This window comes from Leptodactylus fuscus, chromosome 7, assembly GCF_031893055.1.
Source record: "Leptodactylus fuscus isolate aLepFus1 chromosome 7, aLepFus1.hap2, whole genome shotgun sequence".
Lineage (NCBI taxonomy): Eukaryota > Metazoa > Chordata > Amphibia > Anura > Leptodactylidae > Leptodactylus > Leptodactylus fuscus.
The window spans coordinates 3077395-3094806 of NC_134271.1; the positions used below are offsets into that span (position 1 = coordinate 3077395).

Consider the following 17412-nt stretch of genomic DNA (forward strand, 5'->3'; position numbering starts at 1 on the left):
TTGGAGTTACACTATTGGGCTGCTCTGTCCTTCTTCGCTCTGTTGATTCGTGTGGTCGCTGAGGCCGAACCCCTCCCTGGACGACCCATTCTATCACACATGTTTGTAAAAACAGGCTGCCTGTAAGTATCTAGCTTCACCCGAACCTGTGCACCACAGGCCCAAGGCCTACAGAATGGGGAGGCTTTAGAACCAGGTCAGGGCTTCTGTTCTCCCCTGTTCTGCCAATCCAAAACTAATGCATGTTAGTGAAGACCCCTGGAATATAGGAAGGTAAGTAAGAAGCAATAGATTGAGATTTACAAGTATGCATAGGACACCCCTCCCTCAATAACACAATCATCTGAAGAAAGACTCCTATGTACCTAATAAAAGAAGGCCATGAAGATGAAGGACTCTCCGGGATGCTTACAGTAACAAGTCTTTCTTTATTTCAGGAATGTATTGCTTGTCTACAGCAGGAATGCAATGGGTATTTCTATCCGGTAGATGTGGATCCTGGCAGCCACTTATCAGCAAATCAGAACAGTCCAGCATATGGTTGACTAAGGCTGGCCATAAACATTAGATGTATGTTGGCCAAATCTGACAATTTTGGCAAGGACCTCAGAGCAAGAGTATGGGGACCCTGTGACTGCTCCTGATTGTTGATAGGGAATAGGCAGCAGATTCCATACCCATGTTATCCCCAGAGGGATCTGGCAGCAGCGTTCTCCCCTCTACTCAGGCTTGTGTATGGGAGAGTCGGGCAATATAGAGCATTTAGCCAACAGCTATCTAATGTGTATGGCCGCCTACAGAGCGATATATTACTAGGTGCGCACTTCAGCTTTAGGGCTGGTTTATACAAGTGTAAAATAGAGAACAGATACCAGCAAGATATTCCCATAACAAGCAGCTTCCAGTCTAAGAGCCGTCATTCAGACCGACCCATATTGCTTGCAGGATAGCCGCGGCAGCTTTGGCTCCGGGATCTGGACGACTGAGTGTGGAGGAGCCGATATAACTGGCCCGGCCGGCTCCAGCCGTCATGTGTTTTGTCTCTTCTGCAGCATCTGATGCATTCTGCAAGACAGCGACACAGTCAGATGACCACACAACTTACCTGGTCATCCCAAACGTATACACCTGAGGAGATCTTACCTTCACGGCACGGCCAAGAATCTCCATGGCATTAGAGTTTGGGGTGCGCAGAGATTGCAGGACGACATTAGCCGCAGACAGAGCGTCCAGCTATGGAGAAATGGCGTAAGACGTAGTGACACAAGAGATGGAGATTAGTAATAATGTGAATGGTTCTTACCATTGTCCGGTCACCGGGCTCTGCTCCTCCATATCTACAGAGAGCAAATAATCCAATGTTAACATACAAATCACAATTAGATGGTAGGACGCTTTAGGGTGATGTTAAAGAGTTTTTTTTTAAATAGGTCATCAATATCAGATTGGTGGGGGTCTGACATCTGGCACCCCCGAAAATCAGCGCTCAAGTGAACACTGCTTCCATCTCACAGCCTAGTGATAACACATTCAAGTGAATGGCACTGAACTGCAATACCAAGCACAGCCACCATACAATGTAGGGCGCTGTGCCTGGTATACAGTGAGGAGGTCACAGCACTTGTCTGAACGTTGTGGCCTCCTCTAACACCAGCGACCCCACCAATCTCATACTGATGACCTATCCATTTATATGGCCAATACCACTTTACTTGTAGCAGATTTTGACACATCCCCATAAATTTTAGGTTGAATCTTTTCTAGATGAGCGTACATACGGCAGGGTAAACATATTGCAACTAGAAGGTTTTTGTTTTTACCTTTTCATAGCCTGTACCCCGGCCTCCATAGCTGCTGCCCATGCTTGAGGTCCAGACTGATTTTGCAAGGGTTGGGCGGCAGCCATCAAGAAAAGACTATATAGCTAAAAAGGGCAATAAAACAGGGAGATGTAAATACGGAACAACTAAGGCCTCGTTCATATCAGAGTCTCTATCGCAGGACACCCAAATCGCCGGACCAAAAAGTCCTACACTTTCATTCACACCTGATGGACCCTATCACAGTCAATGGGGTACATCAGGCTCCATATGTGTCTGTTGTTCTAACCCTCATTGACAGATATTGGGTTACGTCAGTTGTGTGCCCACCCAAACCATCACTATAGAGCAACGTTCATGACTGATAAATCCAGGCCATTATCTAGGATTGTGGTTCAGACCCATCCAATGTTACAGGGGTTGTTTCAGTCTGACCACTGGGACCCCAGCGATCACAATAATGGGGGTCCCATTCACTTCTATGAGACTTTTCATCCACATGCTGATAAGTGTTCAGTGCACCCGGTGCATTGCTGAGTCTGCTGCTGCATTTGTCTTAATCTTTCTCGCAATCTTTACGTTAGAGGGTAGTGCTAGATGGCAACCGGAGGCAAAATGGATGCCCTGGCAGTCAAGGCCACACCCCGGGTGCACCAAACAGCTTGTGCATATGGAATTAAAGTTGATTTTTCTACAACAGTAGTATGACACTCCGAATGGATGATGGGTATACCACTAACAGCGTCAAAATCGTAAATGTTATACTATCATCTCACCGCGCCCGACGTGCCGCCCATCTTCTCCAGCAATACATGTGACAATGCTGCCAGAAACCTGGATGGGTGAGAAGGGACCTGCCCGCTGCTGATCCAGTCCTCGATGGCTGCAGAGATTCAAGGATTAGAACCAATGTATAACAGGCGTGGCGGATCACATAGACCACAATGTTATAACTCACCATGGGCTGCCCTGGCATGTGTGCTCCCGCAGTCACCGTCCCCCGCGGCCCGATCCAGGTCATTTAACTCGTCCTCCAGGGATAGAAGAGCACTGCACACGTATCCAAGCACGCGGCTATAAACCTGCACGCTCAGGACTAGCACAAAGACGGTACAAGAGTTATAACACTGCTCAGTATCCCCTAGAGCAGGAGTAGGGAACGTACGGCTCTCCAGCTGTTGCAAAACTACAACTCCCAGCATGCATACTGGCTCTGCTGTTCTGGGAACTCCCATGGAAGTGCATGGAGCATGCTGGGAGTTGTAGTTTCACAGCAGCTGGAGAACCAAAGGTTCCCTACCCCTGCCCTAGAGTGACTGCAGAGTATATGTAGTGTAATATATACAGATACATCTGTGGCCATGCCATGTAACTGCAGCAGCTCTTATCTCAGTCTGATAGAGGAGGGCCCCTCACGACATGTATATGGACAGACACCCTATAGGGTTATGTTATATGACAAGGATAATCAGATACAGCACTTTGCTCTACTGTATATCTTATGCATGTATATGTAGGACTGACATGGCCAATGTGAAGCCATGATCGATACCTATCCATAGGACGCACCATCAGGATGAGACTCTTTCGGTTGTGGGCTTTCTGGAGCACATGGGAAAGTGCGTGTCCGACCCGTTACAGGAACATGAGGCACGCGAGGCCAAGCAGGAGCCGATGTGTCCTTGTCTGAGACAACAAAAGACAGACGAATAAAGCCCAAGTATGTGGCCCGACGTGATCAGATGCCACCAGAGAGGCCATTACCAAAGAGCTGCAGGATTTCTGGTGACGTCTTCATTAAGGTGAGGGAGACGCCGCTCATCTCAAGGGCGGTCATGAAGGATCCAGTCATTGCACGCTCAATGCGGAGCCCACGTCCCTCTTTAATGAAAGAGCAAATGTTGCTGTGAGGTCGATGAAGTTACTTGAAAGTCAAAGAACGGGTCGTGTGTTTGTGAACTAACCTAGAAAGCGCACCGCCGAGCTGGCCACGATCTGGAGCTCCAGACACGATAAACCGCCAAGATTATTCACAATTAGTATAATGGAGTCACCTGAAGAGAAAGGTGAGAAGAGAAAGCCATGAAAACACTGTGGAAGACGTCTCACACAGCGGCTGACCTGTATCTGAGAAGTAGCCAAGGCTGGTGCGGCGTGAAGATGGTCAGACCGTGAGCTCAGTGGTGATTGTTAATGGCCGAAAAATCACTAGGCTGTTATAGCGGTTCTTAAGGAATTGCAGTTTTCTGCAAGGAGGCCAGGGAAGATGTCTCCCACCATTGCTGGCCCAGGGCTTGTTCTGGTGGAAGATCTTGCCGCATGTGACCACTGAGGTCTATCAGCAGCCTAAGCAAAGGACATGGGATATCACAGGTCACACAAGCGCTGATGTCTAGTACAAGAGTGACGGCTCCGTGGCTCATTCCCTCTGCTGACCCTAAGGATGCCCCAATCATGGGGATGTCAGTGTTTAGTATCAGTATTTATAAGGCAGACACAATGGCCGCGCTCACCTGACTGTACGTCCACTCTCGACTTACTGGCGGGGTCAGTCATGTGATCGATCATGATCTTCACAACCTCATCACAAGACATCATCTGTGGAGGTAAAACATCCATGTGAGGAGCGGCGGCCTGTCATACACCCCAAATAATATAATATTAGACACCAAAGACTGCACTGAACAAAGCTGTGATTCTGATAACCCCCTATAGTTACTGCAAAATGAAAAAAAATAACAAAAATTGTGCTGTAAAAGGGTTTCCCGGGAGTTAAATACTGACAACTAACCTTAGGATAGGTCATTAATATCTGATCAATGGGTGTCTGATACTGATCAAAGAGACAGCAGTGCTTAGATGAGCGCTGATCTCACTTCATAGGCCAGTCACATGACCTGTTTGCAGCTCAGTCTCGTTCAACTAAAGAGGGCTGAGCTGCAATATCAAGCACAACCACCATACAATGTGTGGCGCTGTGCTGTGCATCCAAACACTGCAGTCTCTTCAAACAGCTGATTGTTGGGAATCCGGGGGGCAAGAGGATAGGTCAGCAATATTACAATCCAGGAAATGCTGATGAAACGTTCTACAATTTTCCGATCTACTTTTGGTTTCAATTCCACTCTGTTTTTTTAGATCTCTGCTTGCTGTCATTCATTCACTTCCCAGTGGATAAAAATCGGTCCTTGGTCATGAGATAGGAACACACCGTTGCATGGCTCGTTACAATCCCAGCACAGTAATCAGACCTGTCTTGTAACGAGCCGTGCACCGGTGTGTCCATCACATGACCATGGACTGATTTTTATTCACTAGGAGTTAGGAGAATAAATGACAGCAAGCAGAGATCTAGAAGAGCGCAAGGAATTGATACAGAAAGTCTATTGGAAAATTGTACAACTTTTCATAATACAAACAATCACATTAATTTCCTTAAATTGGACGATCCCTTTAATTTCTCCTCATTTGCAGGCCTCTGTCTTCTGAATACCTTGTATCTTTGTACCCCAGCTTCTCCGTGTATACCTAAGCAGACACAAACAGCACAGGGTTAAATAGAGAACATGCAGACGTCTAGAGCGTTACACTCGGTGTTATCAGCCGCCTTACCTAGTCCCAGCTCTAGCTCATCAGAGCCAAGGTTAAAGGTAGGTCCTGAGCCTGGCACACTGCATGGCGAGAGGCTGACTCCCAGGGTACCTACAAAATATCAGCAATGAGGGCGGACATCAGAAATATAACACATGGTGTGACCTGACCGCCGCTGGTGCTATGTGATGTGATCAGATGTGCAGGGACCGTGGATGCACCAGAGCGGTCTTGTAGGGTATCTAAGCCCCCTTAGATCTGCACTATATAAATGTGTAGTGGTTCGGAGCCCTGTTATAGATTTCAGTGCCCTGGAACTTGCATTTACCCCTCTGTGTGTACAATCTAACAATGATTGAAATAACAGGAAACAATGTCTCTCCATCATATGCAAATACAAAATCACCTGGTGGCAAAGAGATGTAAGTGCACGCATAGTAGGCCAGTGGTGGTGGGGGTAGTAGTGAGGTTACACAACAACACAAATTGTCAAGTATCTCATCTCTGCACAACGTTTTCCATACCAATTCCTGCTGCAGCAGTTTTCACGAATGAAGAGATTTCTTGCAAACTTTTTCCTTCCTCTGCTAGAGCTCCAGCAATCTGCAACAAGGGACAGAATGTAAGTATACGAAGCGGTCAGATGCCATGTGCACTGCCGAGTGTGCCTCCGAGGAGGGGACCATTATACAGCGGATGGCACATGGAAATGACACGGAGCTGATGAGACCTGATCTATTTACAGGGGAACGGAGCAGACCATCGGATGATCCCATGCTTGTGTGCAGGGAACGTAACTGGTAAGAGGACTGGTGCAAGACTTTCCAATAATCTCCTTATGTCATGGTTGAGGCCATCCCTTGGCGAACATGTAGTTGGTTGAACTTGACGGACTTCTGTGCCTATTGTCATCCTTACTACAATGTCCTTATGGTTATTATCTATAGATTATGCCCCCCCTCCTTCTGATGGGGATTCCTTTCCTTTATCTCCTGAGCCCTAATTCAGCCCCAAACAATGTCTCCTTCTTTGGGGTTACCCATTGTCCATCCTTACCCACTGAATTTGCACAAGTTTCCTCTATTGGACCAGTATACAACATTATACTTATTTATTCAGCTGGATAGAATAGTGAAAGTGACCACATTATTCTATCCAGAGGTATCCCACAAAAAAACACCTTACTATTGTTTAGAGGTACATTCGGTATCATCAGAGGACAAGAGCAACAGACATTAATGACAATAGACGGACGCATGGGAGTCCCGTATCTGGTATCCATCTGTAACGGCAACGTAACAACGTGAAGGAAGGTTTTATTCTATCATGTTTGTTACTTTTCTGATGGAAGAAAGCGTCCGCCATGTTGTTTACATTAGAGTCAATGGGAATGAATGCCAGATGGGGGGGGGAGGGGCTCCACCTGTGTCCGTCGCTCTACTACCATTAATGTCTGCTACTCTCAGTGACTTTAATGACAATAGTGTGAACATTCCTTAACAGAACAGCCTATAGGTGCTGGAGCTAATGTATAGATACAGAGTGTTGGCGGTATCCTCACACTATACATACCTCTGATATACACGGCAAGTGTAATGTGAATTAGAATCTTACACCTTACATATCTGCACATTAGAAGAGTACAAAATATGGAATCCACCTTATGAATTAGTACGATCCCACACAGTCCACGGCGTCCAGCCTTGCGAGGTGAGAAGAAGGCGCAGTCATCTGCAATCACCGCCATCTCCACGTCCACCCCATCCCTCCTTGCTTGCTCAAGAGCTAACCCAAAATTCAGACGGTCCCCTGTGTAATTCTTCACCAGTAGGAGAACTCCAGCTGTGGAGGAAGAAACAGAAGCAGCGCAGAGGAATGGTAGTTATTACCTGGGATGTGACGTCAGGGATATTTAAGGCTAGGTTCACACTTGCGCCTGCTGTACGTTTCGGATTTGCATCCCTGATTCCGCACACATGTCTGCCAGCTGTTGTTCTGTGCAAAGGACTGAGGTTTCTGCAAATCTTGCAGCTTACAATGTAAGAACCATCTTCTATGTACTTGTACCAACTTCTGGCTGCTTGTGTTATTACAGATGGGATATTATTCGCAGACAGCAGCGGCTTTACTGACTGAGATCACAGATTGGTTTTTTCCTGTGTGTTTTTTCCAGCTGCCCAGTATTTATAGTTTGGTGTTCCTAAATCTCCTCTATTATGATCACTTGGGCTTTTTTCAGGTATTTGTTTGCTTGGTATTGTACAGTTACTCCTGGCAGAACATTATCTGTAATGGATAGTGGAGGGGTCAGACTGCTCCTTCCTGTATACGACCACAGCCTCAGAGACAAATGTAAAATGTGCTGCAGCCATAATGTGATTATTAACAGCAGAAAAACTGATAGGACACCATATATGCTAAAGCCTCCATATGAATGGAGCGTCAGTGCGCTTGTGTGACCGATGCACCATTAACTTCTATGGGGCTGCAGAAGCATCCCCCTGATCACTGGGGCACTCAGCAATTGGGCCCATGGTAATTGTGCACTTATTCCATGTCCTATGGATAGGGGATACGTGTCCATAACAAGTAAAGCCCATGACTATATAGATATGAAACAGAGAAATACTGTACCTGCTCCTGCCTGGGCTACTGTCCTGATCGCTGCCACAATGCTTCCAACCGGAGGTGATGTGAAGACAGGACCAGCAATGACCCCGGTGAGCATGCCCTGCCCGACGTACCCTGTAAAAAGGAAAAATAGCAGAGTTGCCAGAGATTAAGAGAGTAAAAGTGGCGTTGCCCTTTCATTGACTGCTCAGGATCTGGTGCCATCTGGGTCCCCAATGGTTTTTACTTCCTGATGTCTTCCATATTTAGCTTTTTTAGGCCATGTAAACACAGGTCAGACTCGCAGCAGGTTAGTCACAGCGGAATAACCATTAGGTAACCTGCTGCGATGTACGGCCAGTGCAAAATGTCTCACGCTGCGACATGTCATTTATTGCTGCGGGTTCGGCCATGTCAGCCCCGTGGGTGGTGAAGAGCTGCAGCAAACCACAGCCGCTATGCTACATGTCGTCACACACAAGTTAGTCGCACATATCACAAGTGATTTCTACTGAAGTCTAAAAAAGGTCACATGCAACCAAAATCCTACAGGTTTGGATTTTCTGGGACTGATGCATTACAGTCACATGATGCTGCAAAGCGAAACCAGAGAGATACCGTGACATTATTGTGTTGGGATTTTATGTCACATGTCCCGTCACTTTGTAGCCCGAACCTTCAGCTTAAGAGAAATCCTAAGAAGAAAGTGCAGAGAAGAATCCTGAGAGCAGAGACCTGCATGTGCTGGTTCATGTCCTGAGCCCCCTCCAGACAATAGTGCGACACGTCCTTTAATATGATCCAGATCTGCACGTAATATGACGCGGTGTCCCTGCAGTAGACGCAGCCCCGGACAGCAAGAAGTCAGGCCGTGCAGAACGTCATCAACACAACCAGGGACAGAATTCAGGAGCTTCTTACTGATCTAGGAAAGAAGAAGAATGAGAGGACATTATAGGGGGGCAAGAAATATACACAGGACATTACAGGGGGCGAGGAATATAGACAGGACATTATAGGGGGGCAAGGAATATATACAGGACATTATAGGGGGCAAGGAATATATACAGGACATTATAGGGGGCAAGGAATATACACAGGACATTATAGGGGGCAAGGAATATATACAGGACATTATAGGGGGCGAGGAATATACACAGGACATTATAGGGGGGAAGGAATATATACAGGACATTATAGGGGGCAAGGAATATATACAGGACATTATAGGGGGCAAGGAATATACACAGGACATTACAGGGGGCGAGGAATATACACAGGACATTATAGGGGGGCAAGGAATATATACAGGACATTACAGGGGGCAAAGAATATACACAGGACATTATAGGGGGCAAGGAATATATACAGGACATTATTGGGGGCAAGGAATATATACAGGACATTACAGGGGGCAAGGAATATACACAGGACATTATAGGGGGCAAGGAATATATACAGGACATTACAGGGGGCAAGGAATATACACAGGACATTATAGGGGGGAAGGAATATACACAGGACATTACAGGGGGCGAGGAATATACACAGGACATTATAGGGGGCAAGGAATATACACAGGACATTATAGGGGGCGAGGAATATACACAGGACATTATAGGGGGCGAGGAATATATACAGGACATTATAGGGGGCAAGGAATATATACAGGACATTATTGGGGGCGAGGAATATATACAGGACATTATAGGGGGCGAGGAATATACACAGGACATTACAGGGGGCAAGGAATATATACAGGACATTATAGGGGGGAAGAATATATACAGGACATTATAGGGGGGAAGAATATACACAGGACCAGAAGTGAGGCCCAAATACATCTCAAACCTCCATAGTGTCGTCTTCTTCAGGCAGTGGTGAGGTCTCCTCTGCAAGAAACACAAATTGTTAATAGAGGATCAGGGAAGAATGAACAGTGATCAGAGAACATCAGTGCGGGATGAACAGTGACCGGAGAACATCAGTGCGGGATGAACAGTGATCAGAGAACATCAGTGCAGGATGAACAGTGATCAGAGAACATCAGTGCAGGATGAACAGTGATCAGAGAACATCAGTGCAGGATGAACAGTGATCAGAGAACATCAGTGCAGGATGAACAGTGATCAGAGAACATCAGTGCAGGATGAACAGTGATCAGAGAACATCAGTGCAGGATGAACAGTGACCAGAGAACATCAATGCAGGATGACAGTGACCAGAGAACAACAGTGCAGGATGAACAGTGACCGGAGAACATCAGTGCAGGATGAACAGTGACCAGAGAACATCAATGCAGGATGACAGTGACCAGAGAACATCAATGCAGGATGACAGTGACCAGAGAACATCAATGCAGGATGACAGTGACCAGAGAACATCAATGCAGGATGACAGTGACCAGAGAACAACAGGTCAGGATGAACAGTGACCGGAGAACATCAGTGCGGGATGAACAGTGATCAGAGAACATCAGTGCGGGATGAACAGTGACCGGAGAACATCAGTGCGGGATGAACAGTGATCAGAGAACATCAGTGCAGGATGAACAGTGATCAGAGAACATGATTGCAGAATGTAAAGAACACGGCAGACACTTTTTTTTCCCCATCAAGTTTTTTTGCTTTTGTAAGGGAAGAAAAAGTCCTGCATGCAAGAAAACGTCTGTCATGGGTTTTTTTTTTACATTGGGGTTAATGCAGACAGACACGTGACGTGGACGGCTCCATCTGCATCTGTCATTAAATATCTGTTGCTCTCATCCTATAACACTGAATAAATGGTAGTGTGAACTCAGCCTTAGAACACCGAGTGCGCAGTAACTGGAGAATCAGATTGCAGAATGCACAGGAGAAACAAGAAAATCATGGCTCAGATTGCATAGTGACTGGAGAATGTCCGTGCAGGCTGAACAGGGACTGGAGATGGTCCACAGAAGATGCACAATAACTGACAAGACATCTGCAGACAACATGACAGCAATAAAAGGCAATGACTTACAGCACAGTGACGCTGCTTACAGCCAGCACCGGGGACATCTGCAGAGCAAAGCTCGGAGCAGAACTTTACACTTAGGTCAGAGTATAAAAGGATGGTCATGTGATTATACCGGGGCCAAGAATCACCCTGGTGTCTTATGGGTAGTAAATAGGCTTGAAAACAAACAAGGAATTTATTGTCAGCAGGGAGCAAGTATTATAGAAGAAGTAGCAAAGAATGGAATGAGCATGACTGGTATACAGCTATATACAGTACACAGTATATATAGTACAGTACACAGTATATACAGTACAGTACACAGTATATATAGTACAGTACACAGTATATACAGTACAGTACACAGTATATATAGTACAGTACACAGTATATATAGTACAGTACACAGTATATACAGTACAGTACACAGCATATATAGTACAGTACACAGTATATATAGTACAGTACACAGTATACAGCCCAGCAGTGTGATGAGAGATACAGAAAGGTCACAGGATACAGGACCGCAGCAGATCTCTACTCATTATACAGGACTGCAGCAGATCTCCACTCATTATACAGGACCGCAGCAGATCTCTACTCATTATACAGGACCGCAGCAGATCTCCACTCATTATACAGGACCGCAGCAGATCTCCACTCATTATACAGGACCGCAGCAGATCTCCACTCATTATACAGGACCGCAGCAGATCTCTACTCATTATACAGGACCGCAGCAGATCTCTACTCATTATACAGGACCGCAGCAGATCTCTACTCATTATACAGGACCGCAGCAGATCTCCACTCATTATACAGGACCGCAGCAGATCTCCACTCATTATACAGGACCGCAGCAGATCTCCACTCATTATACAGGACTGCAGCAGATCTCCACTCATTATATAAGAGTGCAGAATATCTTGTGGGGTTACTGGTTGTCAGACCCCACTGATCGCATACTAAGGATAGACCATTAAAGGGATCCAATCACTAGAACCCGGCTGAATCACACAGAGTGTTCCCCTTGTGAATCAACACATCCATTGCTGAGATAGCACTGCTTGTGTTAATATGCAAACGAGCTCTTTGTCCCATAAGGGTCTTATCACTTTCTTCTTTTGATAGCAACATCTTGGCAACAGAGAATCCAAATCATAAGAGCAAAACAGCTTGTGATTCAGATAACCCTAACCTACGATCTAACCCAGGGGTAGGGAACGTACGGCTCTCCAGCTGTTGCAAAACTACAACTCCCAGCATGCATACTTGCTCTGCTGTTCTTGGAACTCCCATGGAAGTGAATGGAGCATGCTGGGAGTTGTAGTTTCCCTACCCCTGATCTAACCTATGATGATGTGATCTATATATGATCTAACCTACCTATAATCTTCGTATCTACCTGGATTTATATGCTGGATCCTGGTGATCTCTTTAATATGGAGTCTTGAAGACGCCTTTTCAAGGGCTTGCACCAAGATTGATGTGTATAATTCACAGGATAGGTAATAAGTTTGTAGTCAGGGGGTCTGGAGAGGATAAGCTGTCAGTAGTAGCTTGGTGGGGGTCCCACTTGCAGCGCTATTACTGATCAGCTGTTTATGTGTATGGAGGCAGAAGCTGTAACATTTTTCGGCAGGGGGCTGCAGCCTCTTCATGGCTTACTTTGCTCTGTTCACTTTGCACACAGTCTAGTCGTGTCAGTGTTAAGTATTACAGATTTATCCCATTCAGTCTCTTCATACAGCTGATCAGTGGAGGTGCCACAGCCCACTAATGTAAGGCCACATTCGCATCATGTTGTTTTACTTCTCCCCCTCTGTCCCTCTAGGCTCTATCCTCCTACACGGCCGCTCTGTCCCTCTAGGCTCTATCCTCCTACACGGCCGCTCTGTCCCTCTAGGCTCTATCCTCCTACACGGCTGCTCTGTCCCTCTAGGCTCTATCCTCCTACACGGCCGCTCTGTCCCTCTAGGCTCTATCCTCCTACACGGCCGCTCTGTCCCTCTAGGCTCTATCCTCCTACACGGCTGCTCTGTCCCTCTAGGCTCTATCCTCCTACACGGCTGCTCTGTCCCTCTAGGCTCTATCCTCCTACACGGCCGCTCTGTCCCTCACACCTCTATCCTCCTACACGGCCGCTCTGTCCATCACACCTCTATCCTCCTACACGGCCGCTCTGTCCCTCACACCTCTATCCTCCTACACGGCCGCTCTGTCCCTCACACCTCTATCCTCCTACACGGCCGCTCTGTCCCTCACACCTCTATCCTCCTACACGGCCGCTCTGTCCCTCACACCTCTATCCTCCTACACGGCCGCTCTGTCCCTCACACCTCTATCCTCCTACACGGCCGCTCTGTCCCTCACACCTCTATCCTCCTACATGGCCGCTCTGTCCCTCTAGGCTCTATCCTCCTACACGGCCGCTCTGTCCCTCTAGGCTCTATCCTCCTACACGGCCGCTCTGTCCCTCTAGGCTCTATCCTCCTACACGGCCGCTCTGTCCCTCACACCTCTATCCTCCTACACGGCCGCTCTGTCCCTCTAGGCTCTATCCTCCTACACGGCCGCTCTGTCCCTCTAGGCTCTATCCTCCTACACGGCCGCTCTGTCCCTCACACCTCTATCCTCCTACACGGCCGCTCTGTCCCTCACACCTCTATCCTCCTACACGGCCGCTCTGTCCCTCTAGGCTCTATCCTCCTACACGGCCGCTCTGTCCCTCTAGGCTCTATCCTCCTACACGGCCGCTCTGTCCCTCACACCTCTATCCTCCTACACGGCCGCTCTGTCCCTCTAGGCTCTATCCTCCTACACGGCCGCTCTGTCCCTCTAGGCTCTATCCTCCTACACGGCCGCTCTGTCCCTCTAGGCTCTATCCTCCTACACGTCCTCTCTGTCCCTCTAGGCTCTATCCTCCTACACGGCCGCTCTGTCCCTCTAGGCTCTATCCTCCTACACGGCCGCTCTGTCCCTCACACCTCTATCCTCCTACACGGCCGCTCTGTCCCTCTAGGCTCTATCCTCCTACACGGCCGCTCTGTCCCTCTAGGCTCTATCCTCCTACACGGCCGCTCTGTCCCTCTAGGCTCTATCCTCCTACACGGCCGCTCTGTCCCTCACACCTCTATCCTCCTACACGGCCGCTCTGTCCCTCACACCTCTATCCTCCTACACGGCCGCTCTGTCCCTCTAGGCTCTATCCTCCTACACGGCCGCTCTGTCCCTCACACCTCTATCCTCCTACACGGCCGCTCTGTCCCTCTAGGCTCTATCCTCCTACACGGCCGCTCTGTCCCTCTAGGCTCTATCCTCCTACACGGCCGCTCTGTCCCTCACACCTCTATCCTCCTACACGGCCGCTCTGTCCCTCACACCTCTATCCTCCTACACGGCCGCTCTGTCCCTCTAGGCTCTATCCTCCTACACGGCCGCTCTGTCCCTCACACCTCTATCCTCCTACACGGCCGCTCTGTCCCTCTAGGCTCTATCCTCCTACACGGCCGCTCTGTCCCTCTAGGCTCTATCCTCCTACACGGCCGCTCTGTCCCTCTAGGCTCTATCCTCCTACACGGCCGCTCTGTCCCTCTAGGCTCTATCCTCCTACACGGCCGCTCTGTCCCTCTAGGCTCTATCCTCCTACACGGCCGCTCTGTCCCTCTAGGCTCTATCCTCCTACACGGCCGCTCTGTCCCTCTAGGCTCTATCCTCCTACACGGCCGCTCTGTCCCTCTAGGCTCTATCCTCCTACACGGCCGCTCTGTCCCTCTAGGCTCTATCCTCCTACACGGCCGCTCTGTCCCTCACACCTCTATCCTCCTACACGGCCGCTCTGTCCCTCTAGGCTCTATCCTCCTACACGGCCGCTCTGTCCCTCACACCTCTATCCTCCTACACGGCCGCTCTGTCCCTCTAGGCTCTATCCTCCTACACGGCCGCTCTGTCCCTCTAGGCTCTATCCTCCTACACGGCCGCTCTGTCCCTCTAGGCTCTATCCTCCTACACGGCCGCTCTGTCCCTCACACCTCTATCCTCCTACACGGCCACTCTGTCCCTCTAGGCTCTATCCTCCTACACGGCCGCTCTGTCCCTCTAGGCTCTATCCTCCTACACGGCCGCTCTGTCCCTCACACCTCTATCCTCCTACACGGCCGCTCTGTCCCTCACACCTCTATCCTCCTACACGGCCGCTCTGTCCCTCACACCTCTATCCTCCTACACGGCCGCTCTGTCCCTCTAAGCTCTATCCTCCTACACGGCCGCTCTGTCCCTCTAGGCTCTATCCTCCTACACGGCCGCTCTGTCCCTCTAGGCTCTATCCTCCTACACGGCCGCTCTGTCCCTCTAGGCTCTATCCTCCTACACGGCCGCTCTGTCCCTCTAGGCTCTATCCTCCTACACGGCCGCTCTGTCCCTCTAGGCTCTATCCTCCTACACGGCCGCTCTGTCCCTCTAGGCTCTATCCTCCTACACGGCCGCTCTGTCCCTCTAGGCTCTATCCTCCTACACGGCCGCTCTGTCCCTCTAGGCTCTATCCTCCTACACGGCCGCTCTGTCCCTCTAGGCTCTATCCTCCTACACGGCCGCTCTGTCCCTCTAGGCTCTATCCTCCTACACGGCCGCTCTGTCCCTCTAGGCTCTATCCTCCTACACGGCCGCTCTGTCCCTCTAGGCTCTATCCTCCTACACGGCCGCTCTGTCCCTCTAGGCTCTATCCTCCTACACGGCCGCTCTGTCCCTCTAGGCTCTATCCTCCTACACGTCCTCTCTGTCCCTCTAGGCTCTATCCTCCTACACGGCCGCTCTGTCCCTCTAGGCTCTATCCTCCTACACGGCCGCTCTGTCCCTCACACCTCTATCCTCCTACACGGCCGCTCTGTCCCTCTAGGCTCTATCCTCCTACACGGCCGCTCTGTCCCTCTAGGCTCTATCCTCCTACACGGCCGCTCTGTCCCTCTAGGCTCTATCCTCCTACACGGCCGCTCTGTCCCTCACACCTCTATCCTCCTACACGGCCGCTCTGTCCCTCACACCTCTATCCTCCTACACGGCCGCTCTGTCCCTCTAGGCTCTATCCTCCTACACGGCCGCTCTGTCCCTCTAGGCTCTATCCTCCTACACGGCCGCTCTGTCCCTCACACCTCTATCCTCCTACACGGCCGCTCTGTCCCTCTAGGCTCTATCCTCCTACACGGCCGCTCTGTCCCTCTAGGCTCTATCCTCCTACACGGCCGCTCTGTCCCTCTAGGCTCTATCCTCCTACACGGCCGCTCTGTCCCTCTAGGCTCTATCCTCCTACACGGCCGCTCTGTCCCTCTAGGCTCTATCCTCCTACACGGCCGCTCTGTCCCTCACACCTCTATCCTCCTACACGGCCGCTCTGTCCCTCACACCTCTATCCTCCTACACGGCCGCTCTGTCCCTCACACCTCTATCCTCCTACACGGCCGCTCTGTCCCTCTAGGCTCTATCCTCCTACACGGCCGCTCTGTCCCTCTAGGCTCTATCCTCCTACACGGCCGCTCTGTCCCTCACACCTCTATCCTCCTACACGGCCACTCTGTCCCTCTAGGCTCTATCCTCCTACACGGCCGCTCTGTCCCTCTAGGCTCTATCCTCCTACACGGCCGCTCTGTCCCTCTAGGCTCTATCCTCCTACACGGCCGCTCTGTCCCTCACACCTCTATCCTCCTACATGGCCGCTCTGTCCCTCACACCTCTATCCTCCTACACGGCCGCTCTGTCCCTCTAGGCTCTATCCTCCTACACGGCCGCTCTGTCCCTCACACCTCTATCCTCCTACACGGCCGCTCTGTCCCTCACACCTCTATCCTCCTACACGGCCGCTCTGTCCCTCTAGGCTCTATCCTCCTACACGGCCGCTCTGTCCCTCTAGGCTCTATCCTCCTACACGGCCGCTCTGTCCCTCTAGGCTCTATCCTCCTACACGGCCGCTCTGTCCCTCTAGGCTCTATCCTCCTACACGGCCGCTCTGTCCCTCTAGGCTCTATCCTCCTACACGGCCGCTCTGTCCCTCTAGGCTCTATCCTCCTACACGGCCGCTCTGTCCCTCTAGGCTCTATCCTCCTACACGGCCGCTCTGTCCCTCTAGGCTCTATCCTCCTACACGGCCGCTCTGTCCCTCTAGGCTCTATCCTCCTACACGGCCGCTCTGTCCCTCTAGGCTCTATCCTCCTACATGGCCTACATCTTCCTCTCTATGGTATAGTCTGGTAACCAGAGGCCTGTACACGTTACATCTCTGCAGCCTGTCCTACTATCAGGGCCGCTTCACTCTGTGTGTTTGGCGGCCTCCTTTGTTTTCTACCTCCGTATCGCGGAGACGCTCTAGTCCTCCGGTCTCCTCTCTATGGAGTAGCGGCCGCTCTGGCCCCTCTTGGCCGCT

The 17412-nt window shown here is 49.9% G+C and overlaps 1 protein-coding gene across 3 annotated transcripts; it reads right to left on the minus strand.

Annotated features, from left to right (window-relative positions):
• Positions 1-427: 427 nt before the first annotated feature.
• Positions 428-17389, minus strand: TKFC (triokinase and FMN cyclase). 3 transcript variants are annotated; one of them, XM_075280803.1, is made up of 18 exons: positions 17335-17389; positions 9873-9911; positions 8757-8946; positions 8046-8156; positions 7072-7253; positions 5936-6014; positions 5433-5522; positions 5314-5348; positions 4334-4418; positions 3785-3874; positions 3585-3701; positions 3390-3506; positions 2779-2916; positions 2597-2703; positions 1821-1924; positions 1304-1337; positions 1144-1233; positions 428-1065 (listed from the first exon to the last, which is right to left on the minus strand). In XM_075280803.1, exons 2-18 carry the CDS (start codon positions 9876-9878, stop codon positions 907-909), a joined length of 1734 nt encoding a protein of 577 aa, XP_075136904.1. In that variant the 5' UTR covers positions 9879-9911; positions 17335-17389; the 3' UTR covers positions 428-906. The 3 variants fall into 3 exon arrangements, with proteins under 3 accessions (XP_075136904.1, XP_075136905.1, XP_075136903.1); XM_075280804.1 differs by lacking the exon at positions 17335-17389 and adding an exon at positions 12406-12481 and having other exon boundaries at positions 9873-9913; XM_075280802.1 differs by lacking the exon at positions 17335-17389 and adding an exon at positions 11025-11183 and having other exon boundaries at positions 9873-9913.
• Between the last annotated feature and the right edge of the window lie 23 nt (positions 17390-17412).

Bases quoted from the DNA above. Each gene is read 5' to 3' on its own strand.
- TKFC (XM_075280803.1), bottom strand. The intron at 6,015-7,071 runs GTGGATTCCATA...CCCTTGTTGCAG, and splicing joins GGATCGTACTAATTCATAAG to ATTGCTGGAGCTCTAGCAGA. The intron at 1,338-1,820 runs GTAAAAACAAAA...TGCTCTCTGTAG, and splicing joins GGGGTACAGGCTATGAAAAG to ATATGGAGGAGCAGAGCCCG.